Here is a 23,390-nt window from a genome sequence, read left to right on the forward strand (position 1 = left end):
GTTTAAAAATCTATTAAAAGTGTGCTCTTAAAAAAAGCATTCTATACAGTCGAAGACTATGTAAATGATAAGTAAATTGATCTCTTTAAAAGAGCAACCGCCGAGTTTCTTGCTGGTTCTTCTCGGTAGGAAAGGCATTCCATGCATTCTATGTCTCGTACGTGACAGGTCGAGGGTCGCGTACTAAACATGATATTTCAGAGAGCTATGACTATAAATTAACCTATCATACAAACGAAGTCGCGAGCAAAAGCTAGTTAACCATAATGCGATGGTACTTAGTGACATTTGAAGTCGATTTTTGAAGTTTTTTTAATAATATAAAGCGAAAACATGAGCATGTTTCTATGAAAATGTTTGTACAGAATTGCAAATGGCGGACGAATGTTGCAGCTCATTACCGTCGCTTGCATTGTCGTGTTTTTGCACTTTTTACGCTTTTTGCGCCATTTCGCACCCATTCCCGCGGTGGATAGAATTATTTTGATGAATAACATTTAATATTTATATTACTAGCTGATTTGCGATGGACTATTGAATAAATGAACCAAATATGAAAGAGGTTAACCGCTGAATCCAACTTGGGTGAATAGCGTTTGGGAATCTTCGAGATGTCTTCTTGTCCAAAATTCCTCAGTGCTTGAAGACCAAAGCCTTCGCACAGTGCGTGTTGCCAGTGATGACATATGGATCCAAGACATGGTCGCTAACTATGGGCCTCATAAGAAAGCTCAGAGTCACTCAGCGGGCGATGGAGAGAGCTATGTGCGGAGTTTCTCTACGTCATCAAATCTGACATGAGGAGATCCGTAGGAGAACTTAAGTAACCGACATAGCTCAACGGGTTGCGAAGCTGAAGTGGCAATGGGCAGGGCACATAGTTCGTACAACCGATAGACGTTAGGGCCTTTGGGGGGTTGACAGGATAACGCTTTCTTGAACTTTTTAATGGGGAGTGCTCTGGAGAGCTTTTTGACCTCATTCCACCCTCATTTTTCTATAACCGCACCGCGCGCTGCCGTAAGGAATTTCACCCTCACCACCTGGGTGTCTGGTGCACTTCGACCGTCCGCTGTGCCAGATCCTTCTTTCCACGCACATGCTAACTGTGGAACCAACTCCCATCGGCGGTGTTCCCACTAGATTACAACATGGGGTTATTAAAGGGGCGGACCAACAATTTTCTAAAAGACCGGCAACGCATGGGCTGCAAATGTTCATGGGCGGCGGTAATCACTTAACATCAGGTGACCCGCCTGCTCGTTTGCTCGCTATCTCTATTAAATTTTTAAAAAAATACTAGGTATAGTAGATTGTTGGATTACGGAATGACTTGATATACTTAATTTAAAATTGCTTTGGTTAAACACCTCTGATTCCAGTCATTATTTAGATGGGAAACTAAACTATGTAATTAGAAAAGGTAAGAAAGTTATGTGAGGGGGTAACCCACCCTCACCGTGTCTAAAAGCCATCGTAAGGTATCTATCTATCAAGCCCCTTCCATACCACATAAATCAACCCCTATTATTATTTTCTGAGTATCACGCACACGCAGTATCATAGACGCATTCGGTTTATATAGACGTCTTTCGTGAAAAGTTAATAAACTTTATCTAAAAGTTAAAAATTAAATTAATTTTATTAATATAATTAATACCATTACCATAATTACCATTTGGACGGCGTATATTTTTTTTAAATATAAATTTTTTAGTGATAAGTTTTTCTGTATGTATATTGTATATATACTATATATAGTTTTTTTTTTGTTGTCTACTTAATAATAATTTCAAATAGATGCATATTCAAAATAAAGCGATACAATTTAAATGATTTAAAAATATAATTAATTAATTAAATAAAAGAGAGTAACTAAAAATAATTCGTAGAGAGGTAGGTATATACTTATTTTGTTTAATTTAATAAAAATATACCAAAAATTTGAATTTAAAATTACGAGTGGAAAGGAAATAAGATAAAAAAAATTATAGGTAATTTAGATGAAAAAAAGTGTACAATGATTTTATGAAAAAATATAAAGTTTTAAAAGTTATATTGAATTAACTTGTTCCCGGACTTTAAAGAAATATTTTTGTGAATAAAATAAATTGAATACTTTTATAAAATCATGAAATAGGCTTTTTTTAAATTTAAATAATTAAATTACTTTAATAACATCAAGACTTTATGCAGTTTAGTGTTTGTGTGATTTTGGAACTTTGGGAATTTTTAGGGTGAAGTGATCAATTTTGGATTAAATAGGTGCAATTAGTAGGTAAGGGGTTTTTTTTTGCAGTTTAATATAGAATTTTATTTCACTTTTTTTTTTTAGCTAGCCTTATCTAATTACTATATAAATCATGACCGCGTGGAATGGTGCCAAGAATATGGGCTGCATTTCCGCGCTGGACAGCCAGGCTGATCCGTTACGCAAAAAATGAGCCAGCCCTTCTGTCACCAGATGAGGCTATTAATCGCGGTGAAATGTCTCGTAAAAATTGTTTAGCACTAAAACTCCATGGCCCCAGTTGGTAAGGGGTTATCTGTTTGTAAGCGTATTTTTTTTTTCAGGTACAAGTTAGCCCTTGACTGCAATCTCACGTGGTGGTAAGTGATGATGCTATGTAAGATGGAAGCGGGCTAACCTGGAGGGAGTATGGCAGTTTTTAGGGTTCCATACCCATAGTGTAAAACGGGACCCTATATTACTAAGACTCCGCTGTCCGTCCGCCTGTCTGTCCGTCTGTCTGTCCGTCAGTCACCAGGCTGTATCTCGTGAACCGTGATAGTTAGACAGTTGAAATTTTCACAGCTGATGATGTATTTCTGTTGCCGCTATAACAACAAATAATGAAAACAGAATAAAATAAATAATTAAGGGGGCTCCCATACAACAAACGTGATTTTTTGGCTCGTTTTTAACCTCTAAAGGAAAAACGGAACCCTTATAGGATCACTTTGTTGTCTGTCTGTCTGTCAAGAAACCTACAGGGTACTTCCCGTTGACTTAGAATCATGAAATGTGGCAGGTAGGTAGGTAGATCTTATAGCAGACATTCGGAGAAAAATCTGAAAACCATGAACTTGTGGTTACATCACACAAAAAAAATTAAATTGTTGTCATAAATTAATAATTAGTGTTTTCAATTTTCTAAGTAAGATAACTATATCAAGTGGGGTATCATATGAAAGGGCTTTTTAGTATATTCTAAAACAGATTATTATTTATTTTTAGGCATAATAGTTTTTGATTTATCGTGCAAAATGTCGATAAAATACGATTGTAGTTTGGAACCCTCAGTGCGTGTGTCTGACACGCACTTGGCCGGTTTTTTTTATAGATAACTAGCTGATCCCCGCGGCTTCACCCCTGTGTATATAATATAGCCTATGTCACTCAGGAATAATGTAGCTTTCTATTGGTGAAAGAATTTTCAAAATCGGTTCAGTAGTTCCAGATATAACCCCCTACAAACAAACTTAACGACATTACCTCTTTATATAATAGTATAGAAGATATCTACTTCATCGGACGAAGTCGCGGGCATGATCTAGTAATAAACAAAATTTGTTCTTATTCTATTTTCCTATCCCCTCAGTTAAATCCGAAAACTTTATTAATTTTAAACCTATTAATCAATGAAAACCTCATTAAAATCGGCCCCACCCTCTTTACATTGAAATTTTACGACTTCTTACTTCACAACTATTTCTAAACGCGAACATTGGCTCTCAAAGTTTGCATTATTAAATACTTTTGATAATTTATTCATGGATCCATTTTATACCAATACTTAAATCTCTTTTATTTTATTAGAAGTTAGCCCTTAACTGCGATCTCACTGCGTGGTAAGTGATGATGCATGATGCAATCTAAGATGGAAACGAGCTAACTTGGAAAGAGTAAGAATGACAGTTTTTTATCCCATTATCAGTTTCTACATGGTATCGTACCGGAACGCTAAATCGCTTGGCGGCACCGCTTTGCCGTTAGGGTGGTATTGAACCCATATCTACTCATTATCATCGTACCGGAACGCTAAATCGCTTGGCGGCACGGCTTTGCCGGTAGGTGGTAACTAGCCACGGCAGAAGCCTCCCACCAGACAAATCATCACCGGCATCTTGGTGGAGAGCTGATAGCCTGTCACGCACCTCTAAGTTTTCGAAGTTATGTGCGTATTAAACAATTAAAATAATATCACTTGCTGAGGAAACCTGCTTATTATCTACCGGAGAGTTCTCCATAAATTCACCCCCCAGGGGTTGAATTTTCAACAATCCTTTCTTAGCGGATGTCTACGTCATAATAGCTATCTGCATGCCAAATTTCAGCCAGATCCGTCCAGTAGTTTGAGCTGTGCGTTGACATATCAGTCAGTCAGCTTTTCCTTTTATATATTTAGATCTCATGGACAACTACTATATCAAAAGCTACGTTTGTGACTCTACCACTGACGATGGTTAAAAATTTAAAATCTAGGCATTACCGTGCGCTAAGCCTAGGTCTAGATATATTAATCTCGCCGGCTTAGCTGCTCGATGGACGCAATATTGGTATCGGTCGTGTTCGCGATAGATTGGATTTTGTGCAGCTCGCACCTACTTTATTTGGTTTCAAAATCCTGCACACCATTTCACTACAGTAATACAAGTCACTACCCATCCATACTAATATTATAAACTACCTTATGCTCACGACTTCCATCATCATCATCAGCCTGTGGACGTCCACTGTTAGACATAGGCCTTCCCTAAAGAGCCCCACCCGGTCCTCAACCTTCCTCATCCAGCCACTTCCCGCCAGCCTCTTTATATCGTCGGTCCATCGTGCTGGAGAGCGCCCCACATACGCGGCCTCCACTCAAGGAATTTCCGGCTCCAACGGCCATCGCCTCTACGACAGGCATGTCCTGCCCACTGCCACTTCAGCTTGCTAATAGTTTGGGCTATGTCAGTGACCTTGGTTCTCCTGCGGATCTCCTCATTCCGGATCTTATCCCTCGGGGAAACTCCTAACATAGCCATCTCCATAGCTCGCTGAGCTACTTTGAATTTGTGAACAAGGCCATTTGTCAGTGTCCACGTTTCAGCATCATAGGTGAGGACGGGAAGACCACACTAGTTAAAGACTTTCGTCTTCAGGCACTGAGAAATTGACGATGAGAAGACTTGACTCAATTTCCCAAAAGCTGCCCAACCTAGCCGAATCCTTAGGGGTTTAATTTTCAAAAATCCTTTCTTAGCTGATGTCTACTTCAAAATGTCTGTCATTATCAGAACTCTACACTTTGAACGCTAGACCGCTCTCTGTGTGGACGACGCGTAATCCTCTAATTAAAATTCCCTATCAGTGCGTGTTTAATTTGTTGGCGCCTTCTTGTTCTAATACATCAACGTCGGGTAATCTTAACCGACGATCACAGTTGCCGTTAAACTTGTTAAACTTACCACCTTGTTTTTTTTTAAATAGAAATTGCGAGAAATCGAGCTGGCGCGTCACCTGATGTTAAGTGATTACCGCCGCCCATGAACATTTACAGCACCGGAAGAACTTTCGGGAATTTGTTGGTTGGGTTTTTGCATGGGTATAGTTTTTTAGTAAATATACTTGTCGCTATGACAAGTGTCACCGCATCCCTGACATGATGTCAGAGACTTTTGACAGTCAGAAACAACCATAGAGCAGAAACAAAGAGGAGTTGGCCTAAGCAACTGTGCACTGTGATTTTCAACTAGGTCCTGACGTCATCACTGTGGGCGGGGCCTTAGTTAGTATGCTGTCTGCGTTCGTCAGGTTCACATATATTGAGACTCGTATTATCGGTGTGTTTTCGCGTTTTTAAGAACAAAAGGATGAAGTGTTGTGTTTTATCGTGTCAAAGTTATTCAGACAGACGTTCTGATGCTATGAATGGTATCACATTTCATTTGTAAGTAATTTTATACGTAATTTCTACACTTATTGACATCTAGTGTGAGATAGCTGAACTATGTAGTGACATCAATATATCGATGTTAGGTCGCTAAGCGAGTAGTTTTGCTACTAACCCGCAAATGGAAAATTGAGAAGTGGGCGGCGTTCCACAACCCCTCACCCCGCAAAATGTCACTCGATATTTCATAGGGAAATCTTAATACAACATCTCCTCTTTGTTTCTGCTCTATGGAAACAACTGACAAGGCTGCAGTCACCAAGTAATTCTTCCCAACAGTGGAAGGAGCCAATGCCATCTTGCGCAAGTTAACACTGACACCAGCTCTAGTCCAAGTGTTCAGTGGGCATGGCGGGTTTTCAGAGTACCTGCACAGGTTCAAGTGCAAGGAAGGTCCTGGCTGTGTCTGCGATGACAGTGGCGATGAGTCGATTGTACATCTACTCATCGACTGTCCGCAGCACAGCAGAATACGTGAGGACCTACACCAGCAAATCCGAATAGAACTGTGCAGGGGCTCTATCCCCGCCATGGGTATAGTTTAAGACCTGGAGAGTGACATAGGCTACTTTTTATCCCGGAAAATCAAAGAGTTCCCACGGGATTTTTAAAAACCGTAACCCACGCGTACGAAGTCGCAGGCATCAGCTAGTCATTTAATATTTCGGATGGTCAAAGCTCAAGGCTACTTGATAACACGAATGTAACAACGTCATCTGAGTTATCAGAAATACCTAAGTACCTCTGTTTATTACGACGATTGAAATTGAAGTTGAGCTATTGAGAGCCTCAATAGCTCAACGGTTAAAGGAGCGGACTGAAATCCGAAAGGGCGCCGGTTCAAACCCCACCCGTTGCACTATTGTCGTACCTACCGACCTATTCCTAGCACAAGCTTAACGCTTAGTTGGAGAGGAAAGTCATTTAACATGGCTAATATTCTCTTAAAAAAAAAATCCGTTTTTAGGATTCCGTACTTCTAAAGGAAAAACCAGCCAAGTGCAAGTCAGGCTCGCGCAACGAGGGTTCCGTACTACAGTCGTATTTTTTCGACATTTTGCACGATAATTCAAAAACTATGATGCATAAAAGTAAATAAAAATCTGTTTTAGAATGCACAGGTGAAGACCTTTCATATGATACCCCACTTGATATAGTTATCTTACTTCGAAAATTGAAAATACTAATTTTTAGTTCATGACCACAATTTAATTTTTTTGTGTGATGTAACCACAAATTCACAGTTTTCAGATTTTTCCCCGAATGGCAGCTATAAGACCTACCTACCTGCCAAATTTCATGATTCTAGGTCAATGGGAAGTACCCTGTAGATTTCTTGACAGACCGACAGACAAACAGACATCAAAGTGATCCTATAAGGGTTCCGTTTTTCCTTTTAAGGTACGGAACCCTTCCGGAGACAATATAGTAATTATAAATCCTAAATTGCCCATGTAGGGAATCAAATCCGGGACCTCCCATTTGTAAGACCGCAGCGCTTAAAACTGCGCCAGGGAGGTCGTCAAACACCACCACCAATAGCCTATCACCACTTCTGTCATCTGTTATAAGTCCCGCAAATTGCTAATGCTCGTATGGCCGCCATTTTAGTGACATCAGCACTAGACTGAAGTTTCGAGTTGATGGTATATTTTTATTTCGGCTGACGTCAAAATGACGTCATTTCGATGTTAATGAGACATGGTTCCAGCGCAATAGCAATTTGCGGGACTTATAGTACAACGACACAAGTATACCTACTTAATCAAAATCAGTCTAAAACCAAACATAATCGATAGGGATCAAAAATTATCTACACTTTTCACTTAAACCGACCCCTCTGTATGCAACTGACTGACGTTTGATGTAACGACACCGACACCGACACGACACCGGCACGCGACCGGCACGTGACCGACACGTGACGAAACTGTGCATCTCGTTAGATTAAAGAGGGTGGTATTGACTATGGATAAGGCTAGGTACCTACAATCGTGCATGAAAGTTTTTTGACTTCCACTTAAAAAGTAAAATAAGTATAACTCAAAATAAGTTTATTTTCTCTTATCTAAATCTAATTATATAAAAGGAAAAGCTGGCTGACTGACTGACTGATTGACTGATCTATCAACACATACGGACGGATCGGGCTAAAATTTGACATGCAGTTAGCTATTATGACGTAGACATCCGCTAAGAAAAGATTTTTTAAAATTCAACCCCTAAGGGGGTAAAATAGGGGTTTGAAATTTGTGTGGTACACGCGGACGAAGTCGCGGGAATAAGCTAGTAGGATATAAGTTCAGGGGAGTATCCTATTTTATTAGTTTTATTAAAAAACTGGTCAATCCAGATAGAATAATGTAGGGTTCCGTGGGTAATTGCTAAAAAAAATATGGTCATTATTTCTCAAGTGGTAGATAGGTTCTTAGGGTTCCGTACCTCAAAAGGAAAACGGATCACTTTGTTGTCTGTCTGTCTGTCAAGAAACCTACAGGGTACTTCCCTTTGACCTAAAATCATGAAATTGGGCAGACCAGGTAGGTCTTATAGCTGACATTCGGGGAAAAATCTGAAAACCGTGAATTTGTGGTTACGTCACACACAAAAAATGAAATTGTGGTCAATTGGTCATGAACTAATAATTAGTATTTTCAATATTTGAAGTAAGTTAACATGAAAGGACTTCACCTGTGGATTCTAAAACAGATTTTTATTTATTTTTAAGCATCATAGTTTTTGAATTATCGTGCAAAATGTCGAAAAAATACGACTGTAGTACGGAACCCTTGTTGCGCGAGCCTGACTCGCACTTGGCCGATTTTTCCTTTTCAAAAACATAGTAATTTTAAAATACATACTTATTTAACTTGCGGAGGTATACCATATAATTTTTTATTATTATTCAGATACAAGTTAGCCCTTGACTGCAATCTCACCTGATGGTAAGTGATGATGCAGTCTAAGATGATAGCGGGCTAACCTGGAAGGGGTATGGCAGTTTTTATTAAACCCATACCCCTTTGGTTTCTACACGGCATCGTACCGGAACGCTAAATCGCTTAGCGGCACGGCTTTGCCGGTAGGGTGGTAACTAGCCACGGCCGAAGCCTCCCACCAGACAATCTCCATGTGTTCGAGGGGGAAATCAAAAATTTTTCGACACTTATTTGGGTTCCGTACCTCAAAAGGAAAAACGGAATCCTTATAGGATCACTTTGTTGTTTGCCTATCTGTCTGTCTGCCTGTCAAGAAACCTATGGGATACTTCCCATTGGCCTAGAACCATGAAATTTGGCAGATAGGTAGGTGTTATAGCAGACATGGCTTTTACATTAGAAAGTTAATAATGCTAACCGAAATAAGTAGAATAGCAAATTAACAATAATGTTATATCAATTTTTGCCCCCATACAAAACCCATGGGTGCCACAAACCATGATATATCTCCCTAATTTATGTCTCACGCGTGTCATGGGGGTCCTGGACCAACCGGAAGCCGGGTTAGGGGGTGCGATGACCCCATGGGGTCTCGCTTATCGTGTGGGATACTACGATTTGTTATTAATTTGATGACCTTACTGGTGCAGCGATTAGAAACTTGCCTGAGATTTGGAGTTCGATTTCTGGTTAGAAAATCTAATTATATAAAAGGAAAAGCCGACTGATTGACTGACTGACTGAATGATCTATCAACGCACAGCTCAAACTACTTGAACGGATCGGGCTGAAATTTGGCATGAAAATAGCTATTATGACGTAGGCATCCGTTAAGAAAGGATTTTTGAAAAGTCAACCCCTAAGGGGTGAAATAGGGGTTTGAAATGTGTGTAGTCCACGCGGACGAAGTCACGAGCATAAGCTAGTATATAATTAGAATTTATATTTGCTACGGCAAAATTAATATTTATATTTAAGTAGGTACAAAATATACGATATAAATACAGATTAGAACATATTTTTATTCAAAAATGTAATTGTATTATAAGCATATTGTGTCAAAAATTATGCGTTGTATGTTTTTTGACTTAACACCACAACTTTTTCCAAAATCCCGACCCCAAGAGATAACAAATTGTAAAATGAGTCCCTCTTCATTCCCTCGCGAGGGATTTGTTAATATAATCCTTTGACAATCAAATGTGCTATGGGAAATAAATTAAAAGCTGGTTCCCAAAAAGGGACGATTCAATACGCCATGTAAGCTTTTTTATTTTCCCCCCAAAAATACGATTTTTTATGTCCGAGGTAAGGATTAAAACCATTCTGCCTAAGTTTTTCTCTGTGTTTTAAAGTAGGTGCCTACGATGCCGCTTAGAAGAGGCCGATAAGGCGTATGGGTTTAATCATTGACTTATATTATACTAGCTGATCCCCGCGGCTTCGCCCGCGTAGATTTAGGTTTTTAAAGATCCCGTATAGCCTATGTCACTCAGGAATAATGTAGCTTTCTACTGGTGAAAGAATTTTTAAAATCGGTTCAGTAGTTCCAAAGATTACCCCCTACAAACAAACTTAACGACATTACCTCTTTATGTAAAAGTATAGATATAGATTACATCGTATAGACAGGGTTATTGAACAAACAAAATGGCACCGACTCATTGGTGCTATAGCCACAATGCAACCTCAGTGACGTCTGGATTTCAAACGGGTCGTTCATTAGTATCTAAGAGGTGGCGCTGATTTATTTGGTTTCTAAACCGTGAAAAATTTTGTTCGCTTGACCATATCTTATCATTTATATCGATGGGTTTAATAAACTATTTTTTTTTAAATGTATAGGTTGCACGAACTATGTGCCCTGCCCATTGCCACTTCAGCTTCGCAACCCGTTGAACTATGTCGGTTACTCTAGTTCTCCTACGGATCTCCTCATGTCAGATTTGATCGCGAAGAGAAACTCCGCACATAGCTCTCTCCATCGCCCGCTGAGTGACTCTGAGCTCTCTTATGACGCTCATTGTTAGCGATACCTAATCATTATCATGAACAACCCATCGCCGGCTCACTACAGAGCACGGGTCTCCTCTCAGGTTGCGAATTGGCAGACTTTAGTTAATTAATATAATCATCATGATCAACCTATCACCCGCTCTCTACAGAGCACAGGTCTCCTCTCTGAGTGAGAAGGGTTTTGGCCATAGTCTACCACGCTGGCCAAGTGCGGATTGGCAGACTTCATACACCTTTGAAAACATTATGGAGAACTCTCAGGCATGCAGGTTTCCGATGTATTCCTTCACCGTTAAAGCAAATAATATTTTAATTACTTAAAAACGCACGTCATAACCCCGAAAAGTTAGAGGTGCGTGCCCGGGATCGAACCCCCGACCTCCGATTGGAAGGCGGACGTCCTAACCACTAGGCTATCACAGCTTATAATAATATAATACCTACATGCAATAACTACATAAGATAAACTAAACACAAAACCTGCTTTTCACTTTCCAAGTCGGTGAAACAATACCCCACCTTTCGCCACACTAATTGAAGTCAGTCAGTCATAAATCCATTTCTTCTTAATAATGAAAGCAACCACTTAGCAAATCGATTTTTTTCACGCTGCTTTCGCCACTCCCCCTGTAGGTTGCACCACGGGGGATCTATCAATGTACAGTTAGAAAAAAAAACACTCAGAAATTTCATACTTTATTTTTTTTAAAGCACTCTCTTGAAAGCTCAGGGGGATATTTCCTTGCAATAATACTCGAGAATCATATCAAACTCATATTTTATTCTTTGTATGCTTTTACTTATTATCTCATCTCATAATCATATAATCACATAATCACAATATAACAACTTCATAACTTAAACACTATCGCACCATAATTAACATATGAACACAACTATGATTGACAAAAGACTGAGCTCTGGTTATCCAAAACATCTGTATTAAATGCAAGTCGTTACCACTTCCAAACAGTAATAATTGCCTTTGTCAATATACGTCTTTTTATGCAACGTATATTGACAAAAGATAATGACATATTTGATAAGGTATATTGACGTGCCTACACTGTAGTTTTCATGACATCCACTTCCGGACAATAATAATTACTTTTGTCAATATACGTCTTGTCATGAAACGTATATTGACAACAGTATAACGACATGTTCAATAAGGTATATTGACGTGGCTACACTGTTGTTTCATGACGTTGTATACTGGCAAGTGATAAGAATAATAATTATCCCCGAAATTCTAACACTCTACTATTAGTTAGTTTGATTCTATTTATTTGACCAATACTTAAAAATATCCATACAAGTCGAGTCAGACTCACGCAGCGAGGGTTCCGTACTACAGTCGTATTTTTACGATAATTTGCACGATAAATCAAAAACTACTATGCATAAAAATAAATAAAATCTGTTTTAGAATGTACAGGTAAAGCCCTTTTATATGATACCACACTTGGTATAATAATCTTACTTTGAAAGTTGAAAATACTAATTAATTACTTCTTCATGAGCACATTTTAACAATTTTTTTTGTGATGTAACCACAAATTCACGGTTTTCGGATTTTTCCCTTTATGTCTGCTAGAAGACCTACCTACCATGCAAAATTTCATGATTCTAGATCAACGGGAAGCCTATAGGTGTTCTTGACAGACAACGACAAACAGACGGACAGACAGACAGACAACGAAGTGATCCTAATAACCCTAAAAAATATTCAGTATGATAGATTTTAAACAAGCTTTTGCCTACAGATTTGACAATAGTCCAAAAAATTAAAGGTAGGTATCATAATTTTTCAAACGTGTTTTTTTGCTGTTGGTACTCAGTAAAAGTATTTTATAGAGGGGGAATCTAAATAGGCTTATAATATCGCAGCATGTCGAAAATATTTGTATTATGACTTTAGAATTTAGATAGAAAAAAAATTATAAACTAAACATTTTTTGACTCAGGAGATTGGCTTTTCCAAGTATTTTGTGATAAGCTGCCATAGCCTAGTGGTTAGGACATCCGCCTTCTAATCGAAGGTCGGGGGTTCGATCCCGGGCACGCACCTCTAACTTTTCAGAGTTACGTGCGTTTTAATTAATTAAAATATCACTTGCTTTAGCGGTGAAGGAAAACATCGTGAGGAAACCTGCATGCCTGAGAGTTCTCCATAATGTTCTCAAAGGTGTGTCTACCAATCCGCACATGGCCAGCGTGGTAGACTATGACCAAAAACCCTTTTAACTCTGGGAGGAGACCCATGCTCTGCCGACGATGGGTTGATCATGATGATGATTATGAAGTATTTTGCAATTGTGCACTGTGGAGTCTACATCCCCTGAAGAGGCTCCGGAGTGAAACATACCTAACGTTTTCTAGAATTTCTAGAAGATTTGTGTGGTGTTGTGTGTTGGTGGTGTTTTTAGGGTTCCGTACCTCAAAAGGAAAAACGGAACCCTTATAGGATCGCTTTGTTGTCTGTCTGTCGGTCTGTCAAGAAACCTACAGGGTACTTCCCGTTGACCTAGAATCATGAAATTAAGCAGGTAGGTAGGTCTTATAGCAGACATTCAGGGGAAAATCTGAAAACCGTGAATTTGTGGTTACATCACACAAAAAAATTAAATTGTGGTCTCATGTGAACTAATAATAATTAGTATTTTCAATTTTCAAAGTAATATAAATATTAAGTGGGGTATCATATGAAAGGTCTTCACCTGTGCATTCTAAAACAGATTTTTTTATGCATCATTGTTTTTGAATTATCGTGCAAAATTACGAAAAAAATTCGTCTGTAGTACGGAACCCTCGTTGCGCGAGCCTGACTGGCACTTGGCCGGTTTTGATCTCGGAAAATCAAAGAATTCCTACGGCATTTTCAAACCTAAATACACGCGGACGAAATTGCGGGCATCAGCTTGTAGTCCTTGCAGAGCGTACATACAAACCATCATAGTACCTACCTAGTTTGTAATACAACCGTATATTGGGACTAAAATGAGATCAAGGGGGTAAGGAGGGGTAGAATCATTTACGTAGGGGTACTCGCCCCTGTGCTATGCACCAGTGGAATCAATCAGGGAACTAAAGGTCAAAGCGGGACTTAAGGTGCGTTTTAATTAGTTAAGGCCTCCTTCGGCGGTGTTCCCATTAGATTACAACATGGGGTCATTCGAGGGGCGGACCAACAAATTCCTGAAAGGCCCGCAACGCATATGTAGTTCCTCTGAAAACCGTGAATTTGTGGTTACATCACACAAAAAAAAATTGTGGTCATGAACTAATAATAATAATTAGTATTTTCAATTTTCTAAGTAAGATAACTATATCAAGTGGGGTATCCTATGAAAGGTCTTCACCTGACCATTCTAAAACAGATTTTTATTTATTTTTATCATAGTTTTTGAATTATCCTGCAAAATGTCGAAAAAATACGACTATAGTACGGAACCCTCATTGCGCGAGCCTGACTCGCACTTGGCCGGCTTTTTTTGTTGTTGTTAAGAAGACCTTTTTCGTCTCTCCTGGGTTTATTTTCCGCAAATAATATTAAATCTCTTTTTAATTATTAAATTATTATTGTTCTTCTCTTCTTCTTCTTCTTCTCAAGTCGACGGTCACCTCATATACGGGAAGCCCAAAAAGCCGCAACCGCGATAGCTCGATCGGTAGCCTCGTGTAAAAATAACAATACAAAAATATATTCGTTCGTTCGTTCGTAAGTAATTCATTTAAGAATGTTAGTTTAGGTTTATATGTATTTATTTTAAATGTTAGGTCAGTCTTCAGGCTGTGGTAGTAATTAATAATAAGTAGGTATATAGGTATTTTTTTAAAATGTTACTTTAGATATAATTTTTTTTGAAGAAGTACATATTATGTTACACTAGCGTATTAGGAATAAGCCTGGAAAGCTAGATGTAAGTGTTGCAAAAATAAAAAAATATAAAAATATTGTTGTAAAATTTCAACTGAATCGAAAAATCAGAACTAACAGACGTAGGTCTCTTGTAGGGATTTCCACACGCTACGGTCTTGCGCCGCCGCCATCCAGCTGCGACTCGCCTGCGATGTCGTCCGACGTAGTGGGAGGACTTCCAGCGCTGCGCTTTCCGGTGCAAATTCAAATTCAAATTCAAATTCAAATTTCTTTATTGCGAATATGGGTAAACAGTGCAGATATTAACAAAACAAAAAGGTACAGCCAAATTCTGCCTATTAGCATGCAATATGTTATGACTTATGATATACCGAACAACGTGTAGGTACATAGTTTTGATAAAATTAGTCAAATTAAATACTTAGTCACAAAAAAATACAAATTTAAATGATAATGTTACAAATGTCAAAAATTAAAATAAAACTAAAATTTCTCTACAAGGTAATCATTAATCGAGTAATATGTCTTTTCTAACAATAGTTTTTTCAATTTTATCTTAAACAAAGGAAGTTCTCGCGTCTCAATTATATATTTGGGCAAGTGATTATACAAGAGTGGCAAAAAAACTTTTGGAGAAATGAGCGGTTCTACTAGGAGGGTGCCGCAGTTTAAGCACATGCCTTTTACTATTGAAGTTTTCATATAAATTCAAGTTTTGTTTAATAAAAATGATAGTCTCATAAATATATATACATGGCATGGTAAAAATATTATATTTCTTAAAATAGGGTTTACAACTGTCCGTCATTTTTAATCTAAATATTGCCCTTAAACATTTCTTTTGCGCTTTGAATGCAGCCTCTTTTTCTGTAGAATTACCCCAGAATATAATGCAATATCTCAACAGTGAGGCAAGGTCTCCATTCCAGCACCTTGGGACCCCTACATCAATTTCGACACAAATCAAACTAAAAAAAAGCTTTTAAAAATCGTTAATGTACGCTACGGAGTCTAGTGACGAAAATGGTAAAATAATAAAATGTACGTAGTCAAACCTACCCTTAAGCCACCCTAAGCTAGGGGATTGAAAAGAAATGTCGGGGCTCAAGTCGAGGCTGGGGAGTCATTATTTATTTATTATTTTACTGGTTTTACAGTTTTTAGGGTTCCGTACCTCAAAAGGAAAAACGGAACCCTTATAGGATCACTTTGTTGTCTGTCTGTCTGTCTGTCCGTCTGTATGTCAAGAAACCTACAGGGTACTTCCTGTTGACCTAGAATCATGAAATTTGGCAGGCAGGTAGATCATTATAGCTGACATTTGGGGAAAAATCTGAAAACCGTGAATATAGGGTTAGATCAAAAAAAATTGCGGTCATGAACTAATAATTAGTAATTTCAACTTTCGAAGTGAGATAACTATATCAAGTGGGATATCATATGAAAGGTCTTCACCTATGCATTCTAAAACAGATTTTTATTTATTTTTATGCATCATAGTTTTTGAATTATCGTGCAAAATGGCGCAAAATACGACTGTGGTACGGAATCCTCGTTGCGCGAGCCTGACTCGCACTTGGCCGGTTTTTTATTTTATTTCCTGGCCATTTTGCAGTTTTTGTCCATACTAATATTATGAACTAGCTGATGCCCGCGACTTCGTCTGCGTGGAATTAGGTTTTTTAAAAATCCCGTGGGAACTCTTTGATTTTCCGGGATAAAGAGCCTATGTCACTCTCCAAGTCTTTATAGTCCTGCAAAAAATCACGTCAATCCGTTGCACCGTTGCGACTTGATTGAAGGACAAACCAACAAACAAACACACTTTCACATTTATAATAAGGGTAGTGATGTGAAAGTCTGTCTGCCTATCTGTCTGTCTGCTAGTTCCACGGCCCAACAGTTTAACCGATTTTGATGAAATTTGGTACAGAGTTAGCTTACATCTCGGGGACATAGGATTCAGCGTTCCGGTACGATGCCATGTAGAAACCAAAGGGGTATGGGTTTAATAAAAACTGCCATACCCCTTCCAGGTTAGCCCGTTTCCATCTTAGACTGCATCATCACTTACCACCATGTGAGATTTCAGTCAAGGGCTAACTTGCATCTGAATAAAAAAAACCTATATATAGAGACGAGGGACCCGCCCCGGCTTCGCTCAGGTAGCTTATTACAATTTTCGTAGGGATCGCTAATTTTTTTGAAAATAAAATATAGCCTATGTCACTCAACAATAATGAAAGTTTCTACTGGTCATAGAATTTTCAAATCGGTTTAGTAGTTCGAGAGAAACTTTACCTCTTTATTATCATCATCATCATCATCATCATCATCATCATGATCAACCCATCGCCGGCTCACTACAGAGCACGGGTCACCTCTCAGAGTGAGTAATGTTTTGGCCATAGTCTACCACGCTGGCCATCTGCGGATTGGTAGACTTCACACACCTTTGAGAACATTATGGAGAACTCTCAGGCATGCAGGTTTCCTCACGATGTTTTCCTTCACCGTTAAAGCAAGTGATATTTAATTAATTAAAACACACATAACTCCGGAAAGTCAGAGGTGCGTGCCCGGGATCGAATCCCCGACCTCCGATTAGAAGGCGGACGTCCTAACCACTAGGCTATCACAGCTTCAACCTCTTCACCCCTATCACTTCACCTCTTTATAATCTTCTATAATATAAAAATGAATCACTAAATGTGTTGCTGATCGTAAATCTCGAGAACAGCTGAACCGATTTCGCTAATTCTATTTTTATAATATTCCTTGAAGTACGAGGTTGGTTCTTATGGAGAGAAAAATTAAAAAAAATTTAATCGACTGTTAGGCGGAACGAAGTTCGCCAGAGCAGCTAGTATTAGTATAAATATTAACCGCGCGATTCCCTACGAGAGATATTTAAGGAAATAGGTATTCTTACAGTAGCTTTAATATTTACAATAATATAATTTTTGTACGACAAAACATTCACATTTACAAAAAAATCTGTGATCTCCATGATAGGCAAACTAGAAACAAAAATAAGCTAGCTACTCCTGCGCTCTGCCTCTGGAAGGTGCGAAAGTCATTTGTGGGAATGAGTGTAATATTTTATAATAAAATTCCACAAGCAATTTTAGACTTGCCTTTACACAAGTTTAAAAAATGTGTTAAAAGTATGCTCCTAAAAAAAGCATATTATACAGTCGCAGACTATGTAAACGATAAAAAAGCTTGGATTTGACTCGCTCCAGCAATGCACGGGGCTGCAATGGCTTGTATAGTACGGTATATAATAACATTGTAAATTGAAAAATTAAAAAGAGCAACCGCCGAGTTTCTTGCTGGTTCTTCTCGGTAGGAACGGAATTCCGAACCAGTGGTAAATTAAAACTACCTGACTATTCATAAGCACTTTTAAAAAGTTTACATGAATAAAAAAAACATTCTATTCTATTATATTCTATTACTTATGTATATATAGTAACAAAGATAAATCGTGGGTAGGGAAAAAATAATTGCATTTTTTCACCCTCTTTTTATCCAGTTTAGTTTGGGGTAGAAAAGTCAATAATAATATTGACCTTCGTGTAAAGACCAGATGGTCAAGTGCGATCGCTAAATAATTCAACTGTGAAGAAGTACAAATTGGTTTTGGATAAACTTTGTGGGGTGGAGAAATAAATTTTTAGATTTCCGTACCTCAAAAGGAAAAACGGAACCCGGGTTCCGTACTGCAGTCGTATTTTTTCGACATTTTGCACAATAAATCAAAAACTATTATGGATAAAAATAAACAAAAATCTGTTTTAGAATGTACAGGTTAAACCCTTTCATATGACACCCCACTTGATATAGTAATCTTACTTTGTAAGTTAAAAATAGCAATATTTGTTCATGAACACATTTTAATTTCTTTCTTGTGTGATTCACGGTTTTTAGATTTTTCCTTTCATATATCTGCTATAAGACCTACTTTTCTGCCAAATTTCATGGTTCTAAGTCAATGGGAAGTACCCTATAGGTTTCTTGACAGACAGACAGACAACAAAGTGATCCTATAAGGGTTCCGTTTTTCCTTTTGAGGTACGGAACCCTAAAAATACGACTTCAGTACGAACCCTCGGTGCGCGAGCCTGACTCGCGCTTGGCCGGTTTTTCACTATATGCACGCCAGTTGACACACATATATTTATCTCTCTCTGTTTGTTGCAGATGAGGCCGCGTGCGACAAGGACGGGTAGATGCTGAGCCATGGAGCCAGGCTGGGTTGTGCTGGCTACCGCCCTGGTGGCGGTCTTCGCGCAAAATAATAGAAGTAAGTCATCATCATCACCAACCGATAGACGTCCACTGCTGGACATAGGTCTCTTGTAGGGACTTCCACACGCCACGGTCTTGCGCCGCCGCCATCCAGCGGCTCCTGCAGACTCGTCTGATGTCGTCCGTCCACCTAGTGGGGGGTTTTCCAACGCTGCGTCTTCCGGTGCGAGGTCGCCATTCCAGCACCTTGTAAGACAGATAGACAGAAATAAGTACCTTCAAAAATAGTCATCATGATAAACCCATCGCCGACTGATGCGACGTGATTGAAGGACAAACCAACAAACAAACACACTTTCGCATTTATAATGTGGTTAGTGATTGTTATTTTCTGTGTTTTTATATTTAAGTCAACAACATAGGCAACAAAGTTTATGTTTTACAAATCGAGTTCTGCCGTCGCCATCTTGTGCGAATATAAAAGGAAATGGCCGGCGGAAGTGGAAATGAACGGCAAGACGTCGCTTCCGGCAATCAGTTGGCGGGAAACGCGTGATTTGGGAGATCGAATCTTATCTATTGTTTTACACTCCATTAATCTATACTAATATTATAAATGCAAAAGTGTGTCTTTCTGTCTGTCTGCTAGCTTTTCACGATCCATCCGTTCAACCGATTTTGATGAAATTTTGTACAGAGATAGCTTGCACCCCGAAGAAACACATAGGCTACTTTTTATCCTGGAAAATCAAAGAGTTCGCACGGGATTTTTAAAAACCTAATTTCACACGTACGAAGTCAAGGGCATCAGCTAGTATAATATAAAAGGAAAAGGTGACTGACTGACTGACTGATCTATCTACGCACAACTCAAACTACTGGACGGATCGTGCTGAAATTTGGCATGCAGGCTATTATGACGCAGGCATCCGCTAAGAAAGAATTTTTGAAAACTCAACCCCTAAGGGGGTGAAAAAGGCGAAAAACAAATAAATTCCATGCGGACAAAGTCATGGGCTTCAGCTAGTAGACTATAAATATCACGAAATCGTGAAAGTTTTTCACCAATCTATTGTCGGGGCGTCTCCATTCACTTGAATGCATTCGCGTCGGATCTCAGTTCTTTACCAACTTCTCATAATAAATCCCATTCAGATCTTGACACCTATTCTATATTATTATGAATGATTATAGAATTCCTCCATTAAATGAATATTGGATAAATCGAATGATGTATTTTTTTCAAAATATCGGGGAAATTACGGACTTTTGTACAAACTTATTTATTTTAACTCCCTTAAATGTAGAATTTTTAAAATCCTGAAACACGTATTTCTTCATTTGTGACCGAAAACCCAAATACCAATTTTCATAGAAAGCTTTTATCTTAAAAAATTACGGACGTTCATCTCCTATAAAAACTCTTTCTTTATAGTACCTAAGCGCTTACGACTAACAAAATTTCAAGTTTCTAACTCCAGCTTTTTTAGGTTTTTTATGCCTTTCAATACAAACTTATCAAGTAGGTAGGCATTATTTGTGACTGATCAGTCGGCCAGGAAAAGTTATTACTTTTTATATATTAGTTATCTAGGTATACCTAGACATATATAAAAGGAAAAGCTGGCTGACTGACTGATCTATCAACGCAAAGCTCAAACTACTGGACGGATCGGACTCATGCAGATCAATATTGGTATATTGTACGTTTCTTGAGAGAGAAAATCGCCGATAGTTTTCTCGCCGGCCGTCGGACCCAGTCGGACCACTGCCTTACGCTCGTAATTTTTGTCTGTCTGTACCTACATCTAATTCTAATAAACATTAGAACAAAGTAAGCAATAGACAAACTTGGTACCGGAAGTAGTAGATTTACCGCCAAAACGGAACACGCGGTCGTTAACCAACTTCCGCCATTATATAGCTTTTAAACATGGCGCCTTAATTGGGTTTTAGTTTAGTTTATAGTTTTTGATTTGTGCTATAAGCTATTATTTTATGTTATGGACTGAAGTCCAGGACAACATGACAGTCTGTTCCGGCGCTTCTTTTGCTTGTTCTCAGGTGGAATAACCAGCTCTTAGCTTGAAGTTGTAATGTGTGGCACAATTGTATAAATAAACGTCTTTTCTTTCTTTCAATATCTAAATATATAAAAGGAAAAGGTGACTGACTGACTAATCTATAAACGCACAGCTCAAACAACTGGACGGATCGGGCTGAAATTCGGCATGCAGATAGCTATTATGACGTAGGCATCTACTATGAAAGGATTTTTGAAAATTAAACCCCTAAGGGGGTGGAATAGGGGTTTGAAATTTGTGTAGTCCACGCGGACGAAGTCGCAAGCATAAGCTATAGTTAGGGAATAATTTGCTTTAACAGCTTCGATAGTTCTAATAAGTTTTAAGAGATAATGTGAAATAGTGATAATTTCACACTATAATATTATAAAGGCGAAAGTTTGTGTGTATGTGTGTGTGTATGTTTGTTACTCTGTCACGCAAAAACTATTGGACGACTTTGGCTCAAATTTGGCGTGCAGATAACTATTATGACGTAGGCATCCGCTAAGAAAGGATTTTTGAAAATTCAACCCCTAAGGGGGTGGAATAGGGGTTTGAAATTTGTGTAGTCCACGCGGACGAAGTGGCGAGCATAACCTAGTGGTTAATAAAGGGAATGAAACAATTAGTGAAACACAAAGCAATTGGATATTTTGCGATTCAATCACAACCAATATGCTAAACATTAGCTTTAATTAAACCACATCGAAATAGAATTAGAAACAGAAAGATTATTCTATTCAATAAACTGTAAGTGTATCTGTCCATCTGTCTGTTACCTTTTCACGGCCCATCCGCTTAACCAATTTTGAGATACAGTGGGACAAGGCTCTCTTGGCACTTGAATGACACTGACAGGGGGGCGCTGTTGGAGAACAAAGGCTTAGAATATTCAAACAAGAACAAAGGGGACACTTGACGGCAACGTTAGTTCCGATTTTCGCCACGCGCCAAGATAGCCTTGTCGCACTCGGCCCTAACCTCAGCTCGCCGGAATGATACGGACTGATTAAAAAAGCCAGTGGCCCTACCGCGGTTGTTTGACAGCTACAATGTCACGATCGCAATCATCTCTGATTGGTTAATGCTCGCTCACTATTGGCCACAATGCATTGTTGCAACAAGAATCGCACAAATTCAGCCAATCAGAACAATTGAGATTGTAATAATGATTGATGCAGGTTTTAGACAATAGCCCTGCTGACTAAAGTACTGTGTAACCGCGTGTGAGATAGCGATAGCACGAAATAACGATAATAACACGACAATTACCATTGTTTAGTAGTCAATATTTGTATAAACCGCTCGACAATATTTGTATTAAACGTTTTTTATGTGAAAACAAGTAAATAACTAATGAGTAATACAATGACGCCATGAATTCTCAATGTTTGTTTTGCAACTAAAGTAATATTCCTTGAAAAAAATCGGTTACACGATTAGGGACAAAAAATAGGTAAGCTGCGTCTCTGTTTATCACATTAGTAACTTTATCTGTGCTCTCTTTTTAGTGTGAATGAGAAAGCAAACGTTCCTTAATCTAGATTTTTTTACTCCATCTACGTTATCTACAGTTTATAAAAACTTTTTTTTCAGATGACGGCCCTAGATTCCTGTCGCGGGGTCACTCCTTCAGGACAGTGGTTGGGGACACGTTGCTGTTGCCATGCCAAGTACAGAATTTAGGTAAGATCGACTAGAAGGTGCCTATTCACTCTTCTTTTGAATGTCTGTCTGTCTGGTGGGAGGCTTCGGCCGTGGCTAGTTACCACCCTACAGGCAAAGCCGTGCCGCCAAGCGATTTTGCGTCCCGGTACGATGCCGTGTAGAAACCAAAGGGGGATGGTTGTATACACGTTACTTAGCGGAAGTCCACGATTTAGGTACAATGAACCTAAAGCTTTTTTTTTATTTATTCAGATACAAGTTAGCCCTTGACTGCAATCTCACCTGGTGGTAAGTGATGATGCAGTCTAAGATGATAGCGGGCTAACCTGGAAGGGGTATGGCAGTTTTTATTAAACCCATACCCCTTTGGTTTCTACACGGCATCGTACCGGAACGCTAAATCGCTTGGCGGCACGGCTTTGCCGGTAGGGTGGTAACTAGCCACGGCCGAAGCCTCCCACCAGACCAGACCAGAAATTTAGAAATTATAAAATTCCAAACCCCTGCCAGGAATCGAACCCGGGACCTCCCACTATTAAGACCACAGCGCTCACCACTGCGCCAGGGAGGTCGTCAAAAGCCTAAAGCTTAATTTGCTATAATCCGCAGAAACAGGTCGAATATG

The 23,390-nt window shown here is 38.9% G+C and overlaps 2 protein-coding genes across 3 annotated transcripts in view; one reads left to right on the forward strand and one right to left on the reverse strand.

The window, feature by feature from the left end:
* The window catches only part of klg (klingon), a 113,287-nt gene that overhangs the window by 78,223 nt on the left and 11,674 nt on the right, over positions 1-23,390 (forward strand). The window contains exons 3-5 of one of the 2 annotated variants that reach the window (XM_069508269.1): positions 2,575-2,610; positions 18,984-19,086; positions 22,694-22,783. In XM_069508269.1, the coding sequence (XP_069364370.1) occupies positions 19,023-19,086; positions 22,694-22,783 (154 nt within the window). In that variant the 5' untranslated portion in view covers positions 2,575-2,610; positions 18,984-19,022. The remainder of the gene's footprint in view (positions 1-2,574; positions 2,611-18,983; positions 19,087-22,693; positions 22,784-23,390) is intronic. The other variant, XM_069508268.1, reaches the window with a different exon arrangement.
* The window catches only part of LOC117995159 (zinc finger protein 883-like), a 34,860-nt gene continuing 34,531 nt past the window's right edge, over positions 23,062-23,390 (reverse strand). The window contains exon 14 of the transcript XR_011238369.1: positions 23,062-23,246. The gene's annotated coding sequence lies outside the window, so the exon portion shown is untranslated. The remainder of the gene's footprint in view (positions 23,247-23,390) is intronic.

Source organism: Maniola hyperantus, chromosome 28 (genome assembly GCF_902806685.2).
Source record: "Maniola hyperantus chromosome 28, iAphHyp1.2, whole genome shotgun sequence".
NCBI classification, from domain to species: Eukaryota; Metazoa; Arthropoda; class Insecta; order Lepidoptera; family Nymphalidae; genus Maniola; species Maniola hyperantus.